Here is a 22,345-nt window from a genome sequence, read left to right on the forward strand (position 1 = left end):
GGCATCATGATGTTCCCCATACACTGTTTCTACTCCCTCTGGTGTTGGGAACTTTAGCATTTGGTGAAGGGTTGAGGGGACCGCCCTCATGTTGTGAACCCAGGGTCTTTCGAGCAGTACGTTGTATCTCATATCGCCCTCGATCACATGGAACTTTGATCTTGAATAGTTTCGGCTATATTTACTGGTAGGATGATTTCACCTTTAGTTTTTTCACTCGCCATGTTGAAGCCATTGAGAATCCGAGTTGCGGGTACGATCTGATCTTACAGGCCGAGCTGATCTACGACCCTTGATCGAATAATATTGGCCGAGCTTCCTGGATAAATTAAAACATGTTTAATCTGAATTTTATTCATAAAGATAGACATTACCAAAGTATCATTATGGGGCTGTGAGATCCCTTTTGCTTCCTCATCATTGAATGATAAAGTGCCTTCTGGCACATAGTCACGAGTTCATTTTTCCCTGGTGATTGATACTTTAGTGCATTTGAACACAGTCCCTTGTGGAATATCGACCCCACCAACGATCATTTGAATTACGTGCTGAGGTTCTTGCTACTCATTTTTCCTATTTGCATCTATGTCTCTGAAATGGTTTTTAGCTCGGTCGCTCAAGAATTCGCGAAGGTGGCCCTCGTTGAATAGACGGGTCACCTCCTCCCTTAGTTGCCTGTAGTCTTTGGTTTTATGATCATGTGTACCATGGTATTTTCATATTTGATTGGGGTTTCTTTGGGATGGATCGGTTTGTAGGGGTCTGGGCCATCTAGTTTCTGTAATTCTCCCAATGGCTGACACAATACCTGATGCGTCGATGCTGAAGTTGTATTCCGATAATCGTGGTGCTTCTATGGGACCAACATGTTTATCGAGGCCACGTTTGCTCATGAGCGCTCGAGAGCTCTGTCCTCGATCATTCCTTCGATCATTTAGGATGGGTTTGCTTCTTGAGCCGCTGTTCCTACGATCTGCATTGTATGGTTGATACCGATCTCTATTTGACCGAGGTTCTCTATCGATATCCCTTTGAGTTCTGTCGACGGTCCTATTTGGATAAACGGAACCGGAAGGGGTCCCCAATTGATCATCCCCGACCATGATCTTTGACTGGTACCGATTATGTACATCGGCCCAGGTTACCGCTGGATATTCAATTAAATTCTACTTTAGTTGTCGTGATGCCACCGAACTTCGTTCGTTCAAACCCTGAGTAAAGGCTTGAACAACCCAATCGTCTATGACTGGTGGTAGTTCCATGCGTTCCATCTGGAACCGAGATACGAATTCCCTCAGCATTTCGTTGTCTTTTTGTTTCACCTTGAAGAGGTCTGACTTCCTAGTTGCAACCTTTATTGCTCTGGCATGTGCCTTTACGAAGGAGTCTGCAAGCATGGTGAAGGAATCAATAGAATTAGGCGGCAAATTGTGGTATCATATCATAACTCCTTTCGACAAGGTTTCTCCAAATTTCTTCAGTAAAACAGATTCAATCTCATCGTCTTCCAAGTCATTCTCTTTTATTGCGCACGTATAAGAAGTGACATGCTCATTAGGGTCGGTGGTCCTATTATACTTAGGAATTTCTGGCATTCGAAATTTTTTCGGAACGGGTTTCGGTGCCGCACTTGGAGGGAAAGGCTTCTGTACGAATTTCTTTGAATCCATACCTTTTAGAATCGGCGGTGCCCCCGGTATTTGGTCAACCCGGGAGTTGTATGTCTTTATTTTCTTGTCATTTGTCTCGATTTTCTTTTCTCCTAATTCAATCCATTTAGTGAGCTCCTCGGGTATTTTCATAATGGCGGGGTCAGTCCCCGATTCGTTGGCGTTCGACCTTTCCGGCACAGGCTTGGTCCTGTGGACGACTTCTGGTTCGATCCTACTCGGTGTTCGGTGCTGATTTTGTAGTTGTGCTATAGCGGCTTGTTGAGCCTGTAATATTTCGAATATTAATTGGAGGCTAACTCTATCGTCTTCTTCGCCCTACGTACCTCGACCACCTGATCGAACTTTCCTGCGTACGCTACCTTCGGGATCAACGCCCAAATTTTCATTTAGGGCGACATGTGAACTGACATCGCCGGGATTTGCAATTGGTGCTTCCTCGAGGTCAGCCTGAGGCACCTCGATTCCTGGAGCGGCTATATTGTCATTTTTCCCGTGAAATCCGAGGCCGTTGTCACCATGTATAGGTGTTACTTGTGAGTTTGACATGTTTATCCTGAAAACAAAGATTCTTACGAGAACAAGTGTAAAGTAGTGTGTGTTATCGAAATTAGTATTAATCAATCACTATTATCCTTAGCCCCACGGTGGGCTCCAAACTGTTTACCCTTAAAATTGGATAACAATTAAACTTATAATGAGGTTTTAAGGATACGTGATTTCACTTAATACCAATAGATAAATATGAAGATTAATGACAGAAATGAACTATAAAGTAAAGCGAACCAGTGTTGAAACGGAATTCGACCCTCGAGCTAGGATGCCTGATACCAAAACAATTAAGAATAAAGCAAGCTGATGAACAAGAGAGTATAAGCTAAAGAGAGAGCATTATATTGGCTTTTTTTATGCGAGAACAATGTGTCTTACAAATGGTTAATACTCCTCTTTATATAGTAGAGGAGTTCTACTTATGGTATAATTCTAATTACAGAAGAAAATCTCATGATTAGCTAATTAACCGTTTCTGATTTGATCCGTTCCGAGATTTACGCCATGATCCTCGATCAGTCATCGAGGTTTACGCCGTGATCCTCGACCAGTCACAGATATTTTGCCTTTCTGTTATTGTGCTATCTTCGATCTTGCTCGATGTCTGTCTCGTTTGGTTTCGATCGCTACTAGCCTCGATCTCGACAGGTACCTCAGTTCTGAACTTGGTACCTAGTCCTCGTGATTTAGTCTGTTCCGTTACGAGGCCGTCTTTCGATACAATTCTCCCGGTCTTGATTAAATAGTAAAATCGGATGGACTCGATTTTAACCGTATACATTTATATTGTCCAAAACAGAGTGTCTCTGCACTTTCTAGCAGCTAGCAATACAAGTAGACATACGAATTCAAGACATGTTGCATTAAGACATACGCTTTTATGCTACTTTACAAGTTTCTTTTTTAATTACAGTCATTTGTCAGAGAGAATTACGAAGTTATTCAATTATAGATCAAGCAATGAATACATATCAATGATAAGTACAAAGTTAGTCACATTAAGAGAAAAAGCGATTAGTACACCTTACCTACATCCAAACAGAGCTGAACCCGTGACCCTAATTTTTCTGAAAAGAATCACTGCAAATACTATTCATCATTATCTATAAAGATTAACAACGTTAATTTGTTATAAACCAAAAATAAAAACACATCAAATTGGTGAGCTTTACGGGAATCCCCCACTGCCGTGCAGAGAATCTCCCACCTGCTCCTTTTGGCAACATTGAGCAAAATGTTACTTTCATCTATTAAAAACACATATAACGAATCAAGCAAAAACAAGTATAAAATTAATCGAAGTCTTAAAATATAATTAATTGGTTGTTTTGACGTTTTAAAGGAAATGGTACACTACATCATTTAGATTGACAAAATTTCCTAGATAAATTGAAATTTTGGATTTAGTATATATTGAATTAACAATTTAAGTTATGTACTCAGTCGTCAAATGTTGTTTCATAAAATTGGAAAAGAGTCTTTATTACTAGTACATACTCCCTCCCTCTCAAATTATCTCTCATATTACTCTTTTACACCGCCCTTAAGAAACATTAATTAGAATAGATTTTTGGCTATTTTAACCTTATTTATGTCTTATAAGATATAATCTATCTTCGTTGAATATCTATTCTATTTATAAGTCATTTCCATCTTCAAAAAACAATTACTACTAAGGGTAAAATAGAAAAAAATAATTAATTTTGTCTTGAACTTCTAAAATGACAAATAATTTAGAGTAACTTTCATGGGTGGTCATTCAACTTTATGTTTATTACCCAAAAGTCATTTTTCTTTCTTTTATTACGTAAAGTTCATTCAACTTTGTGTTCGTTATCCAAAAGTCACTTTTTTTTCTTTTGTTGCACGAAAATTATTTTACTATGCTCTAGTTATCACAATAATCACTTTGACCAGATTTTACAAACCTTTCACCTGAAAAAGTCTATTATGCCCTTGACATTATAAATCCTTTCATTTATGTAATACCTTATATATTATATGATATATAATATACTTTTACCCAACTATTTTACTTAAAATTAAAATAACTTAATATTATTTTATTTATTATTTTTATAATATATTCGTACATTTAATTGTTCTTAATATTAATTTTCAAGATATATAAGTAACATTATTAAATTTGTCAATAACATTACCGTGAACAAATCTCAAGTCCACTTAATCATGCTTAATGAAATATGTTTAATGAAAATTAAAAAATCAAAGCTCATTGATTTATCAGCCAAGCCATACTGATTAATTTAATAAATAAAATACCCACATTTAGCAAAATGACACATCATATTAATACTTTCAAATAAATAATATTAACAGATAAAGCTTTAAAAAATTTAATATTAAACACAAATATCTTTGAAACTTCTTTTAAAATTTTTATTGACTATAAAAAACTATTATTTGTTAAACAAATATGTTTTTTATTATTTTAAATAAGTATTAAAAAATAAATATTTTTTTATCATTTTTATATTTAAAATATGTTCATGTTTGAATATGATTAAACAAATTGAGTGCCATGAAAAAATTAAATGCATGGATATATTATAAAAATAATAAATAAAATAATTTAAATTTATTTTATTTGTAAGTAAAATATCTATGTAAAAATATATTATATATTATATAATATAGAAGATATTACATAAATGAGAGGATTTATAATATCAAGGATATAATAGACTTTTCAATAAAAGTATTATAAAATTTTGCCAAGGTGATTTTTGTGATAAATAGAGCAAAGTAAAATAATTTTTGTGTAACAAAAGAAAGAAAAGTGACTTTTGATTAATGAACACAAAATTGAATGATTTTTACGTAAAAAAAAGAAAAAAAATGACTTTTGCGTAATGAATACAAAATTAAATGACTACCATGAAATTTTGGTTATGACCAACTAGGAATAATTTTGGTTAGCATTCTGAACCATTTAGGGAAAAATAACTTTCTATAAAAAGTGTACCAGTTATTTATGATCAATAATAACCTACCCTTGAAATGGTTAAGTTATAATGCTAAATCTTTTGGGAAAATAACTACACCTACCTAATTTATTGTTATAAAATTTCTTATTTTAGTTCCTCATATTAATAATGTTTTTGTTTAAATAAATTGACACGAGTGTAAAGAAATTTATCAATTTTCTTTTTTGAATTGCCAACTCACTTTTACTGTATACAGTTAGTTACTACAGATATTATATTAGCAAAACAAATTCGTGTACATGATTATTCCTATAAGTTGAAAAGATGCAACTGTGACAGCTGGTTGTAGCATGTAAGATTTCTTTACATCTCCAATCGTCTATAAAACACACACACACACACCATTCTAACCAACTTCCAAAACTTCGCTCTCTTTTTCCACTTTAAATTCTTCACTTCACAGCTCCAGCTGCTGCCACCGTCTACGGCTGCAGCCACCAACCCACCACTATGACTTCCTCTAAGAACGAAGTCAACCAACCATTTCTTGAAAACAACGGGGTATCAGCTTTATCACCCCAGTTATCTACAGAGCAAAATCTTGAATCCAACAGTGAGCTAGAGACAGTACTCTTGGACACTTCATTACCTCTATGGAGTCGCCTCCGACTTGCCACGTGGATCGAAACGAAACTCCTTTTCTTCCTTGCTGCTCCTGCTGTAATGGTTTACATGATTAATTACCTCATGTCCATGTCTACGCAAATCTTCTCTGGCCACCTTGGTAATCTTGAACTTGCAGCTGCTTCTCTGGGTAACACTGGCATTCAAATCTTTGCCTATGGCCTCTTGGTATGATCCATAATATTTCTTGTCTATGGTTTTGTTTTCTAACGTTCTCGACAGATCCATGATTCAAACTCCGTGGGCTCGGCCTTTAAAGTTTTTATCATTAACTCATTATTATTATTTTTTAAATTATGAGTTCATATATATAAGGGAGTATTGCCGTAACTGGTAAAGTTGCTGTCATGTGACCAAGAACGGGTTCGAGCCGTGTAAACAGTCTCTTGCAGAAATGTAGGGTAAGGCTGCGTACAATAGACCCTTATGGTCTGAGTCGTCCCCGGATCCCGCGCATAGCGAGAGCTTAGTGCATCGGCTTGCCTTTTTTTTTTTATAGGAGTTCATATATGCTATTTGTTGAAATTTTAGTAGACTTTTATGCATCCTGTCATTTTTACCTTATTAGTCCTATATGGGCTATGTATAGTTAGTATTTGTACTGTATTTAAAGATTTAATTTTGTTTGTTATTGTTTGAACAGTTGGGGATGGGAAGTGCAGTTGAAACACTATGTGGTCAGGCATATGGAGCGAGAAAATACGATATGCTAGGAGTATATCTTCAAAGATCAACAATTCTTCTCACTCTAACAGGGGTGTTACTAACTTTAGTCTACATTTTCTGCAAGCCAATTTTAATATTTCTAGGCGAATCACCAGAAATTGCATCAGCAGCAGCCTTATTTGTATATGGTTTAATACCACAAATTTTTGCCTACGCTGTGAATTTCCCAATTCAGAAATTCCTTCAAGCGCAGAGCATTGTGATACCAAGTGCCTACATTTCTGCTGCGACTTTGGTGTTGCATTTAGTGATGAGTTGGGTTGCAGTTTACAAGATTGGTCTCGGGTTATTAGGGGCGTCATTAGTATTGAGTTTGTCGTGGTGGATCATAGTGATAGCTCAATTTGTATATATTTTGAAGAGTGAGAAATGTAAGCAAACGTGGAATGGGTTCAGTTTGAAGGCATTTTCTGGGTTGTACGGATTCTTCAAGTTATCAGCAGCTTCAGCGGTGATGCTATGCTTAGAGACGTGGTATTTTCAGGTTCTTGTTCTTCTAGCTGGCCTTCTTGAAAATCCAGAATTGGCTTTGGATTCGCTTTCTATTTGGTAAGACAAATATCTCCTAATTAATAATATTCCCACATCCCCCTCTATATCTCGTTCTTGAGCATTAATTGTTCTGCTATAATGACTATTTGAGTGTGGACAAAGGTCTTTGGTTTTTCTGTCATTGATTTAAATTTAATTGGAGGGTTTTGGTTCTTGACCAAGCTTCTTTTTGGTCATTTTTTTTTTTTTTATCAAACTTTTAAAAGAAAAAAAAATTATTTTTGAGTAGAATAGAAAAAATAACCAAAAATATATTTTTTGAAAAAAGTGTTTTTAAAAAAAAAAACACTTAAAAATACTTTTAAAAGGTTGGCTTAATTAGTCAATTCAAACTGTTTTTCTTTAAAAAGTACTTTTAATTTAAGATTCTTTGCCAAACATTATTAGACCCCCGCCATAAGCCAAAATTTCTAGCTGTAACCACAAAAAATAGTTAAACATTGATTTGATCTAACTTTTGTATGGAAAGCTGTGCTCTGGTCAGTCGACTTTCTTTGTTTTATTTTAGTTTTGCTTTTATTATCCTAATGGACAAACATATGAGATCTGCGTCTATGTTGTAATAGACAAAAATGGCTGACATTCTGTGTTGTAGTAATAAAGAAAGACGGCTGACACTTGTGACGGTATTTCACTATATTCTAGTGATACAGAAAATTGGTGTCAGTTTATCTATATTTTAATGGATAAAAATGGCTAATGTATTGCAGTTTATCTATATTCTAATAGTGAAGAAAGGCCTACACATTGGCAGTCTATATTTACTGTCCGTTTGGACATAAGATTTTTTTTATTTTTTTCGATTTTTTTTTTATTTTTTTCGAAATTAGTATTTAACCATAAAATTTTTAATTTTTACTTGAAAATTAAAAAAATTCAAAAATTTAAAAAATTCCAAAAAATTATTTGTCAAAATTTCCACTCAAATCACTCACAAAATTTCAAAAACAATCTAAAACTATATTCATGTCCAAACACAATTTTAATTTTCAAATATTATTTTTAATTAAAAATTTCTTTTTTTTTTTTGGAAACGCCCACTTAATATAATAGGGAGCAATGGTTGATACAGTAACTGCTTTCCATGCTATGGAAAAACTCAAAACTTATTTAGCTAATTTCAATCTTTCTTTCCTCTCTGTAAATCCTCACTACTGGAGTAAACAAGAAAAACAAAATTATCATTGTGGCCAAAACTTGGAGTAAATCGTAGCTTATGAGATGAAAACGGGACTAATTGCCACAACTACAAAGTTGATATACTCCACATTTTGAGCCCACAAAGGCCAAAAACATGCCTTTTTAAAAGACCTGTACTACCCAGAACTCTGTCGGCTGCAGCATAATGTAATAAAAAGCAGCCCCATGTCACTGCAATCTTTGTCGTATTGTTAAAACTTAAAATAGCGCGCACCTTTTTGGACTTTGCTTATTCAATTGAAAATTTCTAGGTTTATTTACCGTGTCTCTTTCTTGTCACATTTGATTTAAGCAAGTCTGAACTTTAGATGCATGGATGATTTGATCGCAATTTATATTTGCTTTTATATGTTATTATATCCGTTTCAATTTAAATGAGGTAGTTTGACTCGGCACGGAATTTAAGAAAAAAAAATAAAATTTTTGAAACTTGTGGTCTTAAAGCTTAAGGGATAAAAGTTTTGTGGGGCCATGATATTTTTGTGATTATAAAAACTTCTCATTAAGGGTAAAATGGGTAAAATGAAGAGTTTAAAGTTGAATTATTTCCAAATTTAAAAATGTGTCATTTATTTTGGAACAGACTAAAAAAGAAAGTATCTCGTCTAATTTGAAACGGAGTGAGTAGTATTTAAATATCCAAATTTTAATTTTAAAATATAGACTACCTTATATTCTATCCAGCTTTAGAACTAGTTAAATTGACCCTCAATGAACAAATTAGTTAAAAATAAATTGGTAAAAGTGGAGTATATATTTGGAGAGTCAACATACAGGAGTAATAAGATCTAAGATTTTCAAAATATATGATATATTGTACTTCTATGATTTATAAGTTTAATAATTCTAATCTTAAAAAGTTGATGAACTATATGAAAACCATAGAGGAAATTAAAGATAGTTTGACTATCATAAATCATACACATTTAGACATGAATATTTTGATTAAAAGAAGTAAAAGTTCTAAAAGTCTACCTATTTCAAACTTATTTGGTCATTAGCACCATGAGTCTGGAAGTAATGGCACTTATATTTGCTGTTGTTAGAGAAATTCATTTTCGTGACTATTTTCAATTAGCTAACCTTATTGTTTTTTTCCTTTATTTTGGTGGAAAACAACAAAAGCATGACAATTTCTGGTTGGGTTTTCATGATATCAGTTGGACTCAATGCAGCAGCAAGGTCGGTCAGTTTTAGTTTTCAATCATTTAAAGTCTAGAAATATGCTAGTAAAACCATAGTTAATTGACATATTTAAAATGTTAAATGATGGTGAACAGTGTGAGAGTGAGCAATGAATTAGGAGCAGGGCATCCAAAATCAGCAGCATTTTCTGTTATTGTGGTCACAGTATGCGCTTGTATCATCTCTGTGATTGCTGCAATTACTATTCTTGCATTTCGTCACGTCATTAGCTATGCTTTCACTGGAGGTGAAGTTGTGGCTGAAGCTGTCTCAGATCTCTGTCCTCTGCTTGCTCTCACCCTTTTACTTAATGGAATTCAGCCTGTCTTATCTGGTAATTAAAAGAGTTTAATTAACCTTCTTACTCTGTAATTTCTTGAATATTAGATTCAGATTACTTGTTTTACAACGTGATTTGACATTATTTTTGTTCTGGGGTACACATATTAGATTAAAGTTTATGTATTTGCAAATGTTATATAGGTGTGGCTGTTGGCTGTGGATGGCAAACGTTTGTGGCCTATGTTAACGTCGGCTGCTATTATATTGTGGGAGTCCCATTGGGTTCTCTTCTCGGATTCTACTTCAAACTGGGTGCTAAGGTAGTTTTCAGCATTTTCTACTAACTTTGTAAAATAAATTTGCTAGTCCATTCTAATAATGATATTTTTATTTGTGTATACAGGGTATCTGGTCAGGAATGATGGGCGGTACACTTATGCAAACAGTGATTTTGGTATGGGTCACCTTTCGAACTGATTGGAACAAAGAGGTAAACCTCTCTTACCTTTTTCTTTTTTCTTTTTCCTTGTGGCGTTTTGTAATCGTATTATCTCGTTAGAAGCAGATTCCATAGTCAGTATTTAGTCAAAAGTTTTCTGCTTTCTTGTATTTTTGTGTACGTCCACACTCTTAGATAATGTTTGTATAATGCTAGACAAATTTTTGTGGAGCTGTTTATCCTGCATTACATTTCCCAAATGCGTTTTATCAGTGAAAATGCAACTTCATTTGTTTTTCATGTAGAGAAGTCTTTATAGATAGAGAATAATTTGTATTATGAGGACAGCTTGAATCTGACACCAATTTTGGAAACTTCTAACTTTATGGGCAGTCATTAGCGGTGAATAAAAAGAATGGTAGTTTTATAGCAACAATAAAAATTGTCTGATCTATACATCACGATACGGACGGAACTAGGGTGGCAGAAGGGGTTCATCCGAATCTCTTTCGCCAAAAAATTACAATGTATATATAAGATTAAAATTATTTTTTATGCATAGATAGTAGATGTTGTTATCCCTTGGCTTGTTCGTACGTTTGCTTTTTAATATTTCGAATCCCCATTGTAAAATTTTTGGCTCCGCCATTTGATTACGAGTTCGAGTCGTGAAATTAACCACAGATGTTTGCATCAGTATAGACCGCCTACATCACACCCCTTGGGTGCGGCCCTTTCCCGATCCTGCGTGAATACGGAATGCCTCGTGTACTGAGCTGCCCATTACCAAGAACTTGAGTAAGGGGTATCTGGTAAATAGTAATGGCAAGAAAGCAAATATCATTAGAAAGTATAGAACATAAGCATTCTTTTCCTTGAACTAATTAAATGTGAGTACATTTCATCAATTGCAGGTTGAAGCAGCTCAAGGGAGGTTGAATAAGTGGGAAGACAATAAAGGACCAGTTCCAAAGGAGTAGGAGAAGCTTTAATGTAAGGTTACATTTGCAAAAAAGTGACCAAATAGGAGACATATTTTTTCGATGATTATCATGTTTTAAATTGGCCATGAGAAATTGTTAAATGGCGTAAGTCGTAGATGATAGTTATCTCTTCAAGAGAAAGGAAAACAAAACTCTTTCTCAACCTTCCCCGCCCTATCCCCATCCCCACCACTCCCCACACCCATATCCCACACCCACCCAACCCCTATCCCAACCCCACCTATGCACCCCACCTACTCACCCTATCCTCACCCTAAATAAAAATATTATTAATAATACTTTCTTTTTATGTTATAAATACTTTTTTTTTCATTTCAACAAATGAGTATTTCTTTTTCGTGGTATAAAAAACTATTTTTTTCATTTAAAAAAAAAATACTTTCTTTCATTTCAACATAAAAAGTATTTTCTTTTCATGATATAAAAAAAAGTATTTTTTTCGTTTCAACAAAATGAGTATTTTCTTTTCATTAAGTAGAAAAAATATTTTTTTTTTATTTCAATAAAATAAGTACTTTATTTTCATGTTGTAGAAAGAGTACTTTCTTTTTCAACCAAAAAAAGAGTATTTTTTTTTTAGTTATGGAGCACAAATTTCAACATTATTTTTGCGTAAAAAAGTAAAGCAGCACATTAGTTCCTTTGGGTTTGAGTGAATTTTTAGAAAAATAATTAAATTCTTAAAGAAAATAGAGTCCTGAAAACGTTGGATATTTGGGAGGGGGAGCAAGGAAACATAGGGACTTGGGGGGGGGGGGAGGGAGGAGGGGTATGTGGGGGTGAAGAGAGTAGTATAAAAAATATTCTACTCTCTAACCAAACACTAAAAAATATTTTTCGAAATTTTTTTTTCACTAACTAACTAAAAAAGAGAAAATAAGTTATAAAACTACTCATTTTACATGAAAATATTTTCTAGAAAAATATTTTCCTTAATGCCAAACACACCCAAAATGTGGAGGCCTTTTCTTTTATAGGAAAATAGAAAAGGAATAGTTTTTAAGTTAGTTAAAATCCATCATCCTTGTCATCACACGACCAAATGGGTCATATTAACAAGCGAGCTAAAATATTCTTTAATTCATAAAACTCCATATGAAGAAAGTCTTAATCTAAAGAAAAATGATTTTAAAAAAGACATAATTTTATGGATGATCACTCAACTTTTTATTTATCTCACTAAAGTTACTGAATTTTTTCTTATAATAATCAAACAACTCCTTCCTTAGTAGTAGATATAGACAAAATTGTGGGACATAAAGAAAGAAATATGGGCACAATTATGTCACAGCCTCGCAAATGGATGAACTGAAAAGTACTTCCTCTATTCCAGGTTGTTAGGCAAGCTCAATTTGATACAAAGTTTAATAAAGAATACCAAAAGTATTATTATACTAAACAATTTGTTTTTGTAGTTAAAGGAGCCAAACAAGTATAGTAATATGAGGAAGTAAAAATAAACTAACTTGTAAGTATCTAGAGACATCAATATTATTTGAATTAGATGAAAAAGAAAAGAATTATGCCAAACATTTTAAAACGAAAAGAATTCTCATTTTCAATTTTTTGTCAGCACCTATAATAAGTGGAAGACAAAAGGAAAGATCAAATGAAAATCGAATCTTGTACCTCATTAAGGAGAGGTATAAGTAGTTCTAATAATCTCCCTCTCAGTCCCCGAGCTAACATCCACTCTGACAGTAACTTGATCAAGTTCCTCGCGTGCATAAATTGGTAAATACCAAATTATCAAACTGAAATAGAAAATTTTGATATTTGGTATTTAGTATTTGGTATAAATTTCATTAACGTTTGGTATTTGAAAAAAATATACTAAATTACCAATACCATATCAAAATACTTACTAACTTACATTACACATATTTTAGATTACTAGTCTTAGGATACGCGCTTTGTACGTGTATTTATATTAAGGGGTACACAATTTTAAAAATAATGAATGTTAATCTCATTTAGCTAACTCAATGGAAAAAAACTTGCTCTACAAAAGTCCTTATACGTCTTATGATTATTTTAAACTTATTTTCTTTTACCTAATACTGAAAACAAATAAATCACAAAAATCTTTTCAAATAAAATAAATTAAAAAGTTAAATCGTTTGGTATTTTAGAGATTTGAAAATAATTACTAATGTTGCATTAATATTTTACCAAAATAATTCAATATAAAAAAATATAGGGAGCTATCATGTATTGAAATGAATGTGAAAAGAAACAAAAAATTAGTACCAATTCATCCATTTTAGAATGCATTTTATCTACTACTTTTTTATTATTATTGATTTAAGTTTATATTTTTACCAATTTGACTTTAATACTATAGTAACTATTTTGCTTTTTTTTTTTTTATATCGTTAACTACCAATGCTCTTCTTATAAAAACAATTTTATGTAGCCTAGTAGTTTTTCAACTTGAAAAATATTTTTTACTTATATAATTAATTTGGAAAGAAATTGAATTGGATACTTTTAATTGCTAATTAGTTAATTAATTTAGACATTAATTATTTTCTCTCAACCTTAAAGGAAATAATTATTTTGTTGACTCAAATTCATATTAGCTCATCTAAGCTTTAAATATTTAAATTTAGCAATAATTTTATCCAAGCATTTATAACTTGGAAAGTTCCTTTTACCTTTTGAAGTTTTAATTAATATTAGTTTACCTAAAGTTAAATTTAGTTAGATATTTTTTATGATCTAATTTAAGTACCTAAATGTTTGAGTTTTTACATTATTCATGATTAACACATCTATCATTTTAGAACTTGCAAATTTCGTTAAGTTTTATATTATAATGCAAACACATATTTTAAATAATATTATTTTATTTTAAATTTTTTATTTTTAGCAAAATATCGTTCATCTTTTTTACTCTTTATAAATTAATTTCACATTTAGATATTTTCTAATATTTGTAACTTTAAAATTAAATTTAAAAATTATTAAATCTTTTCTTATTTTAATTAGGTAGAAATTCATAATATTTAGAATTTTAAATTTCATTAAAATTTTACCTTATAAAATTATTTCTTTAAAGAAATAACTATAGATTTCGGTCCTATTTTCTTGTTGGAATCCATAACTTAACGTGAAAGGAACTTAAAAGTGAGGTGTTATTACTTGGCCTAATTTATAGAAAATTTTGAGGTAAAATCTTACTCAATCTCAAACTCTTAAATATTAGTAGGAGTTCTACATAGATCAAATAAGTAAAAATTTAATATTTTTTTATTTTATTTTAAAATTCTAAATATTAGAAAAATAATTAATTACAATCTTGTCCAATGTGAAAACTATTTTTAAGGGGCAAAAAAGGTGAACAACATTTTGCTAAGGGCTTTCGTAATTTTAATATAGTATAAATAACATAGATATACAAGGCCTTTTACTTCCTTTATTCTTAGTGAAATTCTCATGTTAGTGCTTGAAGAATCCCAAATGAATCAATATGGAGATGAGAAATTAAAATTAAATTTTAAATTATCTTTGAGTTTTTATTTTCTATAAAAGATCTAATCCAAGTCTGATCATTATCACTTGAGGAAGCTTTATTTTATTTTGCATTGCTCTTCAGATTCCTATATTGATTTCAGAGCTATGGTAGTCTATTTCAAAAGTTCATACATAATCGAGGATGTTGAGAAGACACATGGCAGATGAAATGAGGATATTGAGATACATGTGTAGATATACCGGAAAAGACAAGATTAGGAACACAATTATTAGGGAAAAAGTAGGTGTTGAAGTGTTGCCTCGGTGGAGGACAAATTGCGGGAATCAAAGCTGTGATGGCTCGGGCACGTGTAGAGGAGAGACATAAATATCCCGGATAGGAGATGTGAGAGGTTGCCCATATCGTGTATAAGGAAGGGTATGGGTAGGCCAAAGAAATACTGGAGTGAGGTTATTAGGCAGGACATATTATTGCTCCATCTTACCGAGGACATGACCCTCGATATGAAAGGGTGGAGATCGAGAAAGGTAGAAGGTTGACATGTACTCGTTAGTGCCTCTCAGTCTTACCAGTAGTACTAGTACTATTTTTGGTATTTTTTTTATTCCTCGTTCTTTAGTATTACATATTGTGCCATTTGCTCCTATTCCATTGTTGTTGCTACCATTTGTTACTTTATTTTCATTATTCTTTGAGCCGGATGTCTATCGAAAACAACCTTTCTATCTTCACAAGGTAGAGGTAAGGTCTACACATATATTCCCCTTTTCATACCCCACATGTGAGATTACACTAGGTTTGTTATTGTTGTTGTTGTATACATAATCACACATGCTTTTCCTCTAAGGCTCTAACTCACTCTGTGGAAAATTGAAAGTTTTAGATGGCATTTTCTTTGATTTAATGTTAGTCCAAAATTTCTCCTTACATCTTAAACAAAAAAGAAAGATACGATTTTTTTAATCCATACCGATAAACTAAAATTACCAATCTAATAAACCCTAATTGAAAGGAAAAAAATTAAACTATACTGAATTTAATTAGATATGATATTAGTATAGCATTTTAGAAATGAGTGCCAAATTACGGAACCGAAATATAAAAAAATCATATCGACCTGACCGACAAAAACACCCCTAGTTCATGTGCATTGATCAACCGAGTTGGGTGGGCCTAGGAGCATTGAAGATTGGGTGAAATTCAAAAATAGCCAGATTTACAAGTGGTAATTGAAAAATAGCTATAATTTCAAAAGTAATTAAAATTTAGCCACTTTTCATGTAAAGATAAATCTAAATAAAAACACTATTCAAAATCCGAAAAATATTCCAGCATTATATGCTGAAGTTCGAATTTTTTACATGTGAAATTTCATAATATGCTGGAATTCCAGCATAATATGTTGGAAGTTCATACACAGGTGCTCCAATCTCCAGTATATCATGTTGGAATTTTTCGTGTGCTGGAAGTTCATACACACGTGCTCCAATCTTCAGTATATTATGCTGGAACTTTCCGTGTTGCAGCAAAATAGTGACTATTTTTTAATAACTTTGCAAACGCTGATTATTTTTCAATTAACAGTTCGAAAACTGGCTAGCCCGTGCTATTTTAACTTGAAGATCGAAGTATGGGCCTAGTAAGTATTGAGGTCGGCAAAGGCCCAGGCAAAAGGAAATAGTCCAATAAGGAGGGTAGGCTTTTGAGCCCAGAATTATGAAACTTCCTGATCACGATTCCTCAGTGCCACCAAAGACCACTCGCTATAGAATAGAGTAATTTTCACCGTTGCGTATTTACACACGTGTTAACTAATTTACAGCGAGTAAAAATACAAATCCTAAACGCTCGAGTAACCTTCTCACTCTGCAGACTGCAACTGCCATTCGCGTTCACGTTTTTTCAGCATTCATCTTCCCGCCAAAAAGGACGAAGGAATTATTTTTTCGAATTGGCCTTCCTCTCCACTCCCTATAGGCTATAAATAACAACCCAGGACTTCCCCATCCCATTATTCACTCACACTTCTGATCACGTTCTCAGAGCTCTTCTGCTTTTTCCAATCTCTGATTTTGAAAGTTCAAACTATCTCCCATTCTCTGCAATTTCAACTAAGAGGAAACTATGAAGGGAACTAAGATTGCTTCCGTTGCTCACAAGAAGCTCGACACTGAGTATACTCTCCATTTCGTTTATTTTCAGTCTATTTCGTGTCTCGAAGCTTTTAATTTGAAGCATTTTGTTCTCTCTCTCTCTCTCTCTCTCATTTTTTTACGGTATGCTTTTGAACTGTGAGCCTCTCGTGTTTTAGCTTCTGAATCTGCTCTGCAATATTTGAAAACAGGACAATGAAGAAACGCAAGGCTGAAGCGGACTTGAAAAAGAAGGAGAAAGCAATCAAAACCGCTGGAGCTCCAAAGCGTCCTCCTACTGCATTCTTCATTTTTATGTGAGATTTTTTTGCTGTAGTTTTATACTCAGTATATATCTCCTTTCGCACTGAAGTTTCAACGTTTTTAGTAGCAATTTCACTTGTTTTTTATTTGTAACCTTCAGTTTGGTACTGAATTATGTTCTGTCATGATACTGAACTATGAAACAGGGCTGATTTTCGCAAGAGCTACAAGGAGAATTTTCCTGATAATAAATCTGTTGCTGTGGTAAGATGACTCTGTTTATTGCATTTTAGATTCAAATCAATGTTTCTGATGTTATTTAGTTCCTATTGCTGTACTAAGAGTGTGCTGTGCTGTTGCTTCAATTTTCTATTAAGAGTTCATTATAATTTCTATGCATCTTCAGTCATATATGTCTTCTATGAACAATTTTCTTACTCATTCGTATTTGTATTCATTTAAGGTCGGGAAAGCTGGCGGTGAGAAATGGAAGGCAATGTCTGAATCTGTAAGACCAGATTTCATGCACAAACTTGAGAGATAAATCTCAATATACATTACTGTTGTCTAATGATTTTCTCTGTGGTTATGGCAAATTTGCATCTAATTTTTTTTTTTTTGGAGAAGATTTTGTGGTACCTGATTATCTTTATTTATTGTCCTTAGGAGAAAGCTCCCTATGTGGGAAAAGCTGCTAAGTTGAAGGCTGAGTATGAGAAATCAAAGGAAGAGCATAACAACAAGGTTGTGTTACTCATATTCATTTAAAACAATATCTCTCTGTTTCTGTGGTAGTTGATGCGAATGAGTATCCACTTGGTGTTGAACTAACTATATGACACTAACGGAGCAATTTTACTGTTGGTTCTCAATTGCTTAATTGTGGCAGACTGTTACTGGGGAAGCAGCAAAATCTGAGGATTCTGAGGTGCAAGATGATGCTGAGCAGCAAGCTAGCTCTTAGGTACCAGAGGATACCAGTCCTTTTTTAGTGTTCACTTATATAAATTGAATTCAATTTTTGTGATTCGACTTGTCTCCAATTTGTTTTTAAAACTGACATTTTCTTCCAAAATTTGTATGCAGAGTGCTACATAGTTCTTTTGCTCCAATGCTGATCTGGCAAGTGAAAGCTACTGGGAAATTCATATAGCTAATCAAGTGTTAATACATAGTTATAGCTAGTTATAACTCTAGTATTAGTATATTTCTTCTGTTGCAAGTCCTATTATCAGCTTATGCTCATGTTCACCATTTTGTACTGCAATGCAAAGCAGATTATGGATTGAGTATACTTTTGATTCTGGTTATTAAGAAAAAATTGCGTTTAGTACTTGATACATGCTCTGGTTTTAGTCCAATCTGTGATGTATACCGTTATTGCAATGCAGTAATTTCTTGTGAAGATCCTTTAGCAAATTATAGTCTTATTTGAGTTTTCATGCTATTTTGTAAATTCAGTGAAATGCTTAGTCGCTTGATTCTTATTTCTACCCATTAATTTAAGTCTACACGTGTTTGCAAAATTTGTAGGCCAAAGGTACAACAGTTGCTTATTTGATCTATTTTGAAATCGTAACTATTACTTACTAATTAATCAGTCAAATGATTAATATCTTATTAGTCTCTAACTATTGATTTTAGATTCTTTTCTCTAACATAAAATAATGCTAGTGGAGAAACAAAGATGAAATTAAAAGTAAAAACTTTGAAGCGTCTTTTGAAGTATTGGACGTGGTATGCGTATACAGAGTACTTGTCCAGATTCCTTTAGAACGATCAAGACTTAAAAGGAACTTTTGCTTTTGGCTAATTTTCTTTTTTCCTTTATTGTGGAATAAGTTGAAGCAGCGATTAGATGCTAAATGGAATAACCAGCTTTAATTAAATTAAGGATTATACTCTTTCCACTTGTTTATATGCATATGACTTCTGCTGTTCCTTCCTGTTCTGTTGGCCCCCCCCTAATTAAACAACTTTTAAAGCGAAAATGCACATCCAAAGTAGGGGCAGATTAAAGTGTTAACCCATGCGTAACTGCTCCTTATTTTTTTTTTTGCTTCCTGAAGAGAAAGAGGAGGTAATGTATATGTAAGTAAGAAGTCGCAATTTGGAAAATATATAGTGCTCCTAATAGAAGTCTCAACTATGTGCATATATTATTTAGCTCCCATTTGTATGTAGATTTCTTTTTTACTTTGTTTCAAAAAAAGTTTGAAAACATTATTTGTTCATGGAATTTGATCAGTTTTTGAATAAATTTGAAGAAAAATTTTCAAGTTCCAAACACTTGTTTAGATAAAAAAATTTCTACCATTCACAAAATTTTAACTTTTTTCCGGGTAAAATGCATGTCACTTTCCAAAATTATTTTTTAACTTAGCTCTAATTTTTTTTTAAGCTTCAACCAAATTTATTTCTAAACGCTAACTTAGCCACTTGGTTAATCACTGACTAGATCGAGTAGAAACCCCTTTTCTTGGCATTTTACTGCTATCAATAAGGCCAAAAAAGGAAAGAGAGGGGAACGTTCCCTGAAAGTGATGGATGAAGTCTCATCATAGATGAAAAAGAAAAGAAAAAAATCGAATCATCTTATGTGGAATTGAGCGAAGACCAAGAGATAGAAATTACACTACCATAACAAAAAAATAAGAATACTTTTGACGTAACGGTACTATTGGATGAAAGCCATGTTTCAGCCACCTCTCTGGATTTCCCATGAATGAAATTACACAACCATAACAAAAGATAAGCTGATATTGGCGTAATTAAAATAGTAATGATTTCGCTATCACCGGACTAAAGCCATTTACATCACGTACCTACTATTACGAAGGGTAATTAAACATTCCTTTTTAGCAGCTAGTCAACCATTACTAGTAGACGAATTTGAAACTAATACCTGAATCGGAGTCTAGGACCACGTATAGTTTTCAACCAAGAATGTTTCAACGGTCTAAAAAAACTTTATTTAACGAATACGTTATACTACAATAATTATAACACAATATATTATAATGAGAATGATGTTTAACATTTACATTTCTTGTGGGACAGTCTACTTGTATTAAATTTGCTACGAAAAAAGGAAATAGTAAAAATATAAACAACAAAACAACAATAATAGTGTAAAAGTGAAGTTTGAGGAGGGTGAGGTGTACGCAGACCTTATCCTACCTTACGAAGGTAGAGATAATATTTTTTGAATTGTGATGACACGATAGGTTATCTTTATATTTAATATTCATTTATGTGTTCTGAGACCTCGAATAGCACCATTTAGCATTGCTCGACTTGCGTGCGCAGTCCGTATATTTTTCCGGAAAGCTTTTATGTGAAAATTTGATAAAAATAAGAAATAATGCTTTAAAACTCAATTGAGTTGATTTCGATCAATATTTTTAGCAAACGGATCTGGATCGGTGTTTTGACAATCCTAGAGAGTTTGTATCGTGATTTGGGACTTGGGCGTATGCCCGAAATCAAATTCGGAAGTCCCTAGCTTGAATTATCGCCATTTGACGAAAACTAGAAGCTTAAAGGCTTAAAGATTTTAAAGTTTGACCACAAATTGACTTTTATTGATATCGGGGTTGGAATCCAATTCTGAAAATTTTCATAGGTCCGTTATTTCATTTATGACTAGTGTGCAAAATTTGAGGTCAATCAAACTTGATTTGATAGGTTTCGGCATCGAATATAGAAGTTAAAATTTATTAGTTTCATTAGGCTTGAATCGGGGTATGATTTATATTTTTAGCATTGTTTGAAGTAATTTGAGGCTTTGACTAAGTTCGTAAGATATTTTAGGACTTGTTGGTATATTTGGTTGAGGTCCCGGGGGCCTCGGGTGAGTTTCAGATGGTTAACACATCGAAACTTGGACTTAAATAGTTGTTGGAAATTTTGACTTTCTGGTGCAATCGCACCTGCAGAATTTAGCTCGCAGAAGCGAGCCTTGCATCGCAGAAGTGTGAGGTACGCAGAAGCGGACGATGCCTCGCAGAAGCGGAACACACAACGCATAAGCAGAAAAGGGGAATGGGCAGCCTCGTCGCAGAAGCAGACACTTTATTGCAGAAGCGGACTCCTTATCTGCAGAAGCGGAAGCTTTACCGCAACAGCGGAACCGCAGATGCGGTTAAAAGTTCCGCAGAAGCAGAACCTCTGGTCAGTGTACAAAAACAGAGGGGTCCGAGATTTTCTCATTTTTGGACATTTCCAACACGAGTTGAGGCGATATTTGAGCGAGAATTCACGGGAAAACTTGAGGTAAGTCACTTGTGATCATTGTTAGTCAATAATATTAAATTATCATCGATTATTCCGACTAGATTACGCATTTTTGAGGTGAAATTCGAGGATTTTGGCCTAAGAATTTAAAAATAAGATTTGGGAATTTGATGGTCGAGTTGTTGTCGGAATTTGGTAAACATTATATGGTTGGACTCGTGGTTGAATGTGCTTTCATATTTTGTAACTTTTATCAGATTTCGAGACGTGGTCCCCATGGGCAATGTTTGAGTTAAATTTTGGATTTTGTTAGAAAACTAGTATTTTCATATGGAATAAATTCCTATGATTTGTATTGACTGAATCGAATTAATTGTGACTAGATTCGAGATGTTTGGACACTAGTTCGCGAGGCAAGGGATTATTGAAATCTTGAGTTGCTTACAAATTGAGGTAAGTGTCGTGGTTAACCTTGATTTGAGGGAGTAGAACTTGTTTGTCTATTTTTTACATAATTTAATGTGCGAGTACAATGTATATGTGAGGTGACGAGTACTTATGCGTTGTGGTTGAGTCAAATCATGCTGGTGGAATTTGTTCATTTTGAATAATTACCTATTTAATTAAGATATTCTTGCTTAAGTTTATTATTGTTTATTTGATCATTTTTCATGAAATTGTTCATAATTTAATTATTGTTGAATTTGGAAGGTGAGGTCGGTATTCTGGTAATAAATTGATTGATAAGTATAGATCCACGCATTTAAAATACTCTTCCGAATTTATATTATCATTTTCATGGTAAGGAAGAGTGTAAAAGCACGAAGGGTGATGCCATGCTATTTATACTAATTATATTATTATTGTCATGGTGAGGAAGAGTGTAAAAGCATGAAAGGTGATGTCGTGCCGTTCATATTATTTATTTATCATTTCATGAAAAGAATGAGAGTAAAAGAATGAAGGGTGGTGCCGTGCCATTTTCATATTATC

The 22,345-nt window shown here is 33.2% G+C and overlaps 2 protein-coding genes across 4 annotated transcripts; both read left to right on the plus strand.

Moving 5' to 3' along the window:
* The first annotated feature begins 5,529 nt into the window (after nucleotides 1-5,529).
* On the plus strand, nucleotides 5,530-11,386 carry LOC104087510 (protein DETOXIFICATION 40-like). 3 transcript variants are annotated; one of them, XM_033653767.2, is made up of 7 exons: nucleotides 5,530-6,022; nucleotides 6,498-7,054; nucleotides 9,458-9,514; nucleotides 9,613-9,851; nucleotides 10,001-10,119; nucleotides 10,203-10,289; nucleotides 10,941-11,146. In XM_033653767.2, exons 1-7 carry the CDS (start codon nucleotides 5,681-5,683, stop codon nucleotides 11,034-11,036), a joined length of 1,497 nt encoding a protein of 498 aa, XP_033509658.1. In that variant the 5' UTR covers nucleotides 5,530-5,680; the 3' UTR covers nucleotides 11,037-11,146. The 3 variants fall into 3 exon arrangements, with proteins under 3 accessions (XP_033509658.1, XP_033509657.1, XP_009590300.1); XM_033653766.2 differs by having other exon boundaries at nucleotides 5,532-6,022; nucleotides 6,498-7,129; XM_009592005.4 differs by lacking the exon at nucleotides 10,941-11,146 and adding an exon at nucleotides 11,153-11,386 and having other exon boundaries at nucleotides 5,536-6,022; nucleotides 6,498-7,129.
* A 5,315-nt stretch (nucleotides 11,387-16,701) lies between these two features.
* On the plus strand, nucleotides 16,702-18,521 carry LOC104086453 (HMG1/2-like protein). The gene is made up of 7 exons (XM_009590705.4): nucleotides 16,702-16,894; nucleotides 17,065-17,169; nucleotides 17,323-17,380; nucleotides 17,580-17,624; nucleotides 17,783-17,860; nucleotides 18,006-18,080; nucleotides 18,203-18,521. The coding sequence occupies exons 1-6, from the start codon at nucleotides 16,845-16,847 to the stop codon at nucleotides 18,078-18,080; spliced, it is 411 nt and encodes a 136-aa protein (XP_009589000.1). The 5' UTR covers nucleotides 16,702-16,844; the 3' UTR covers nucleotides 18,203-18,521.
* Nucleotides 18,522-22,345: the final 3,824 nt, after the last annotated feature.

Source organism: Nicotiana tomentosiformis, chromosome 7, assembly GCF_000390325.3.
Source record: "Nicotiana tomentosiformis chromosome 7, ASM39032v3, whole genome shotgun sequence".
Classification (NCBI taxonomy): Eukaryota; Viridiplantae; Streptophyta; class Magnoliopsida; order Solanales; family Solanaceae; genus Nicotiana; species Nicotiana tomentosiformis.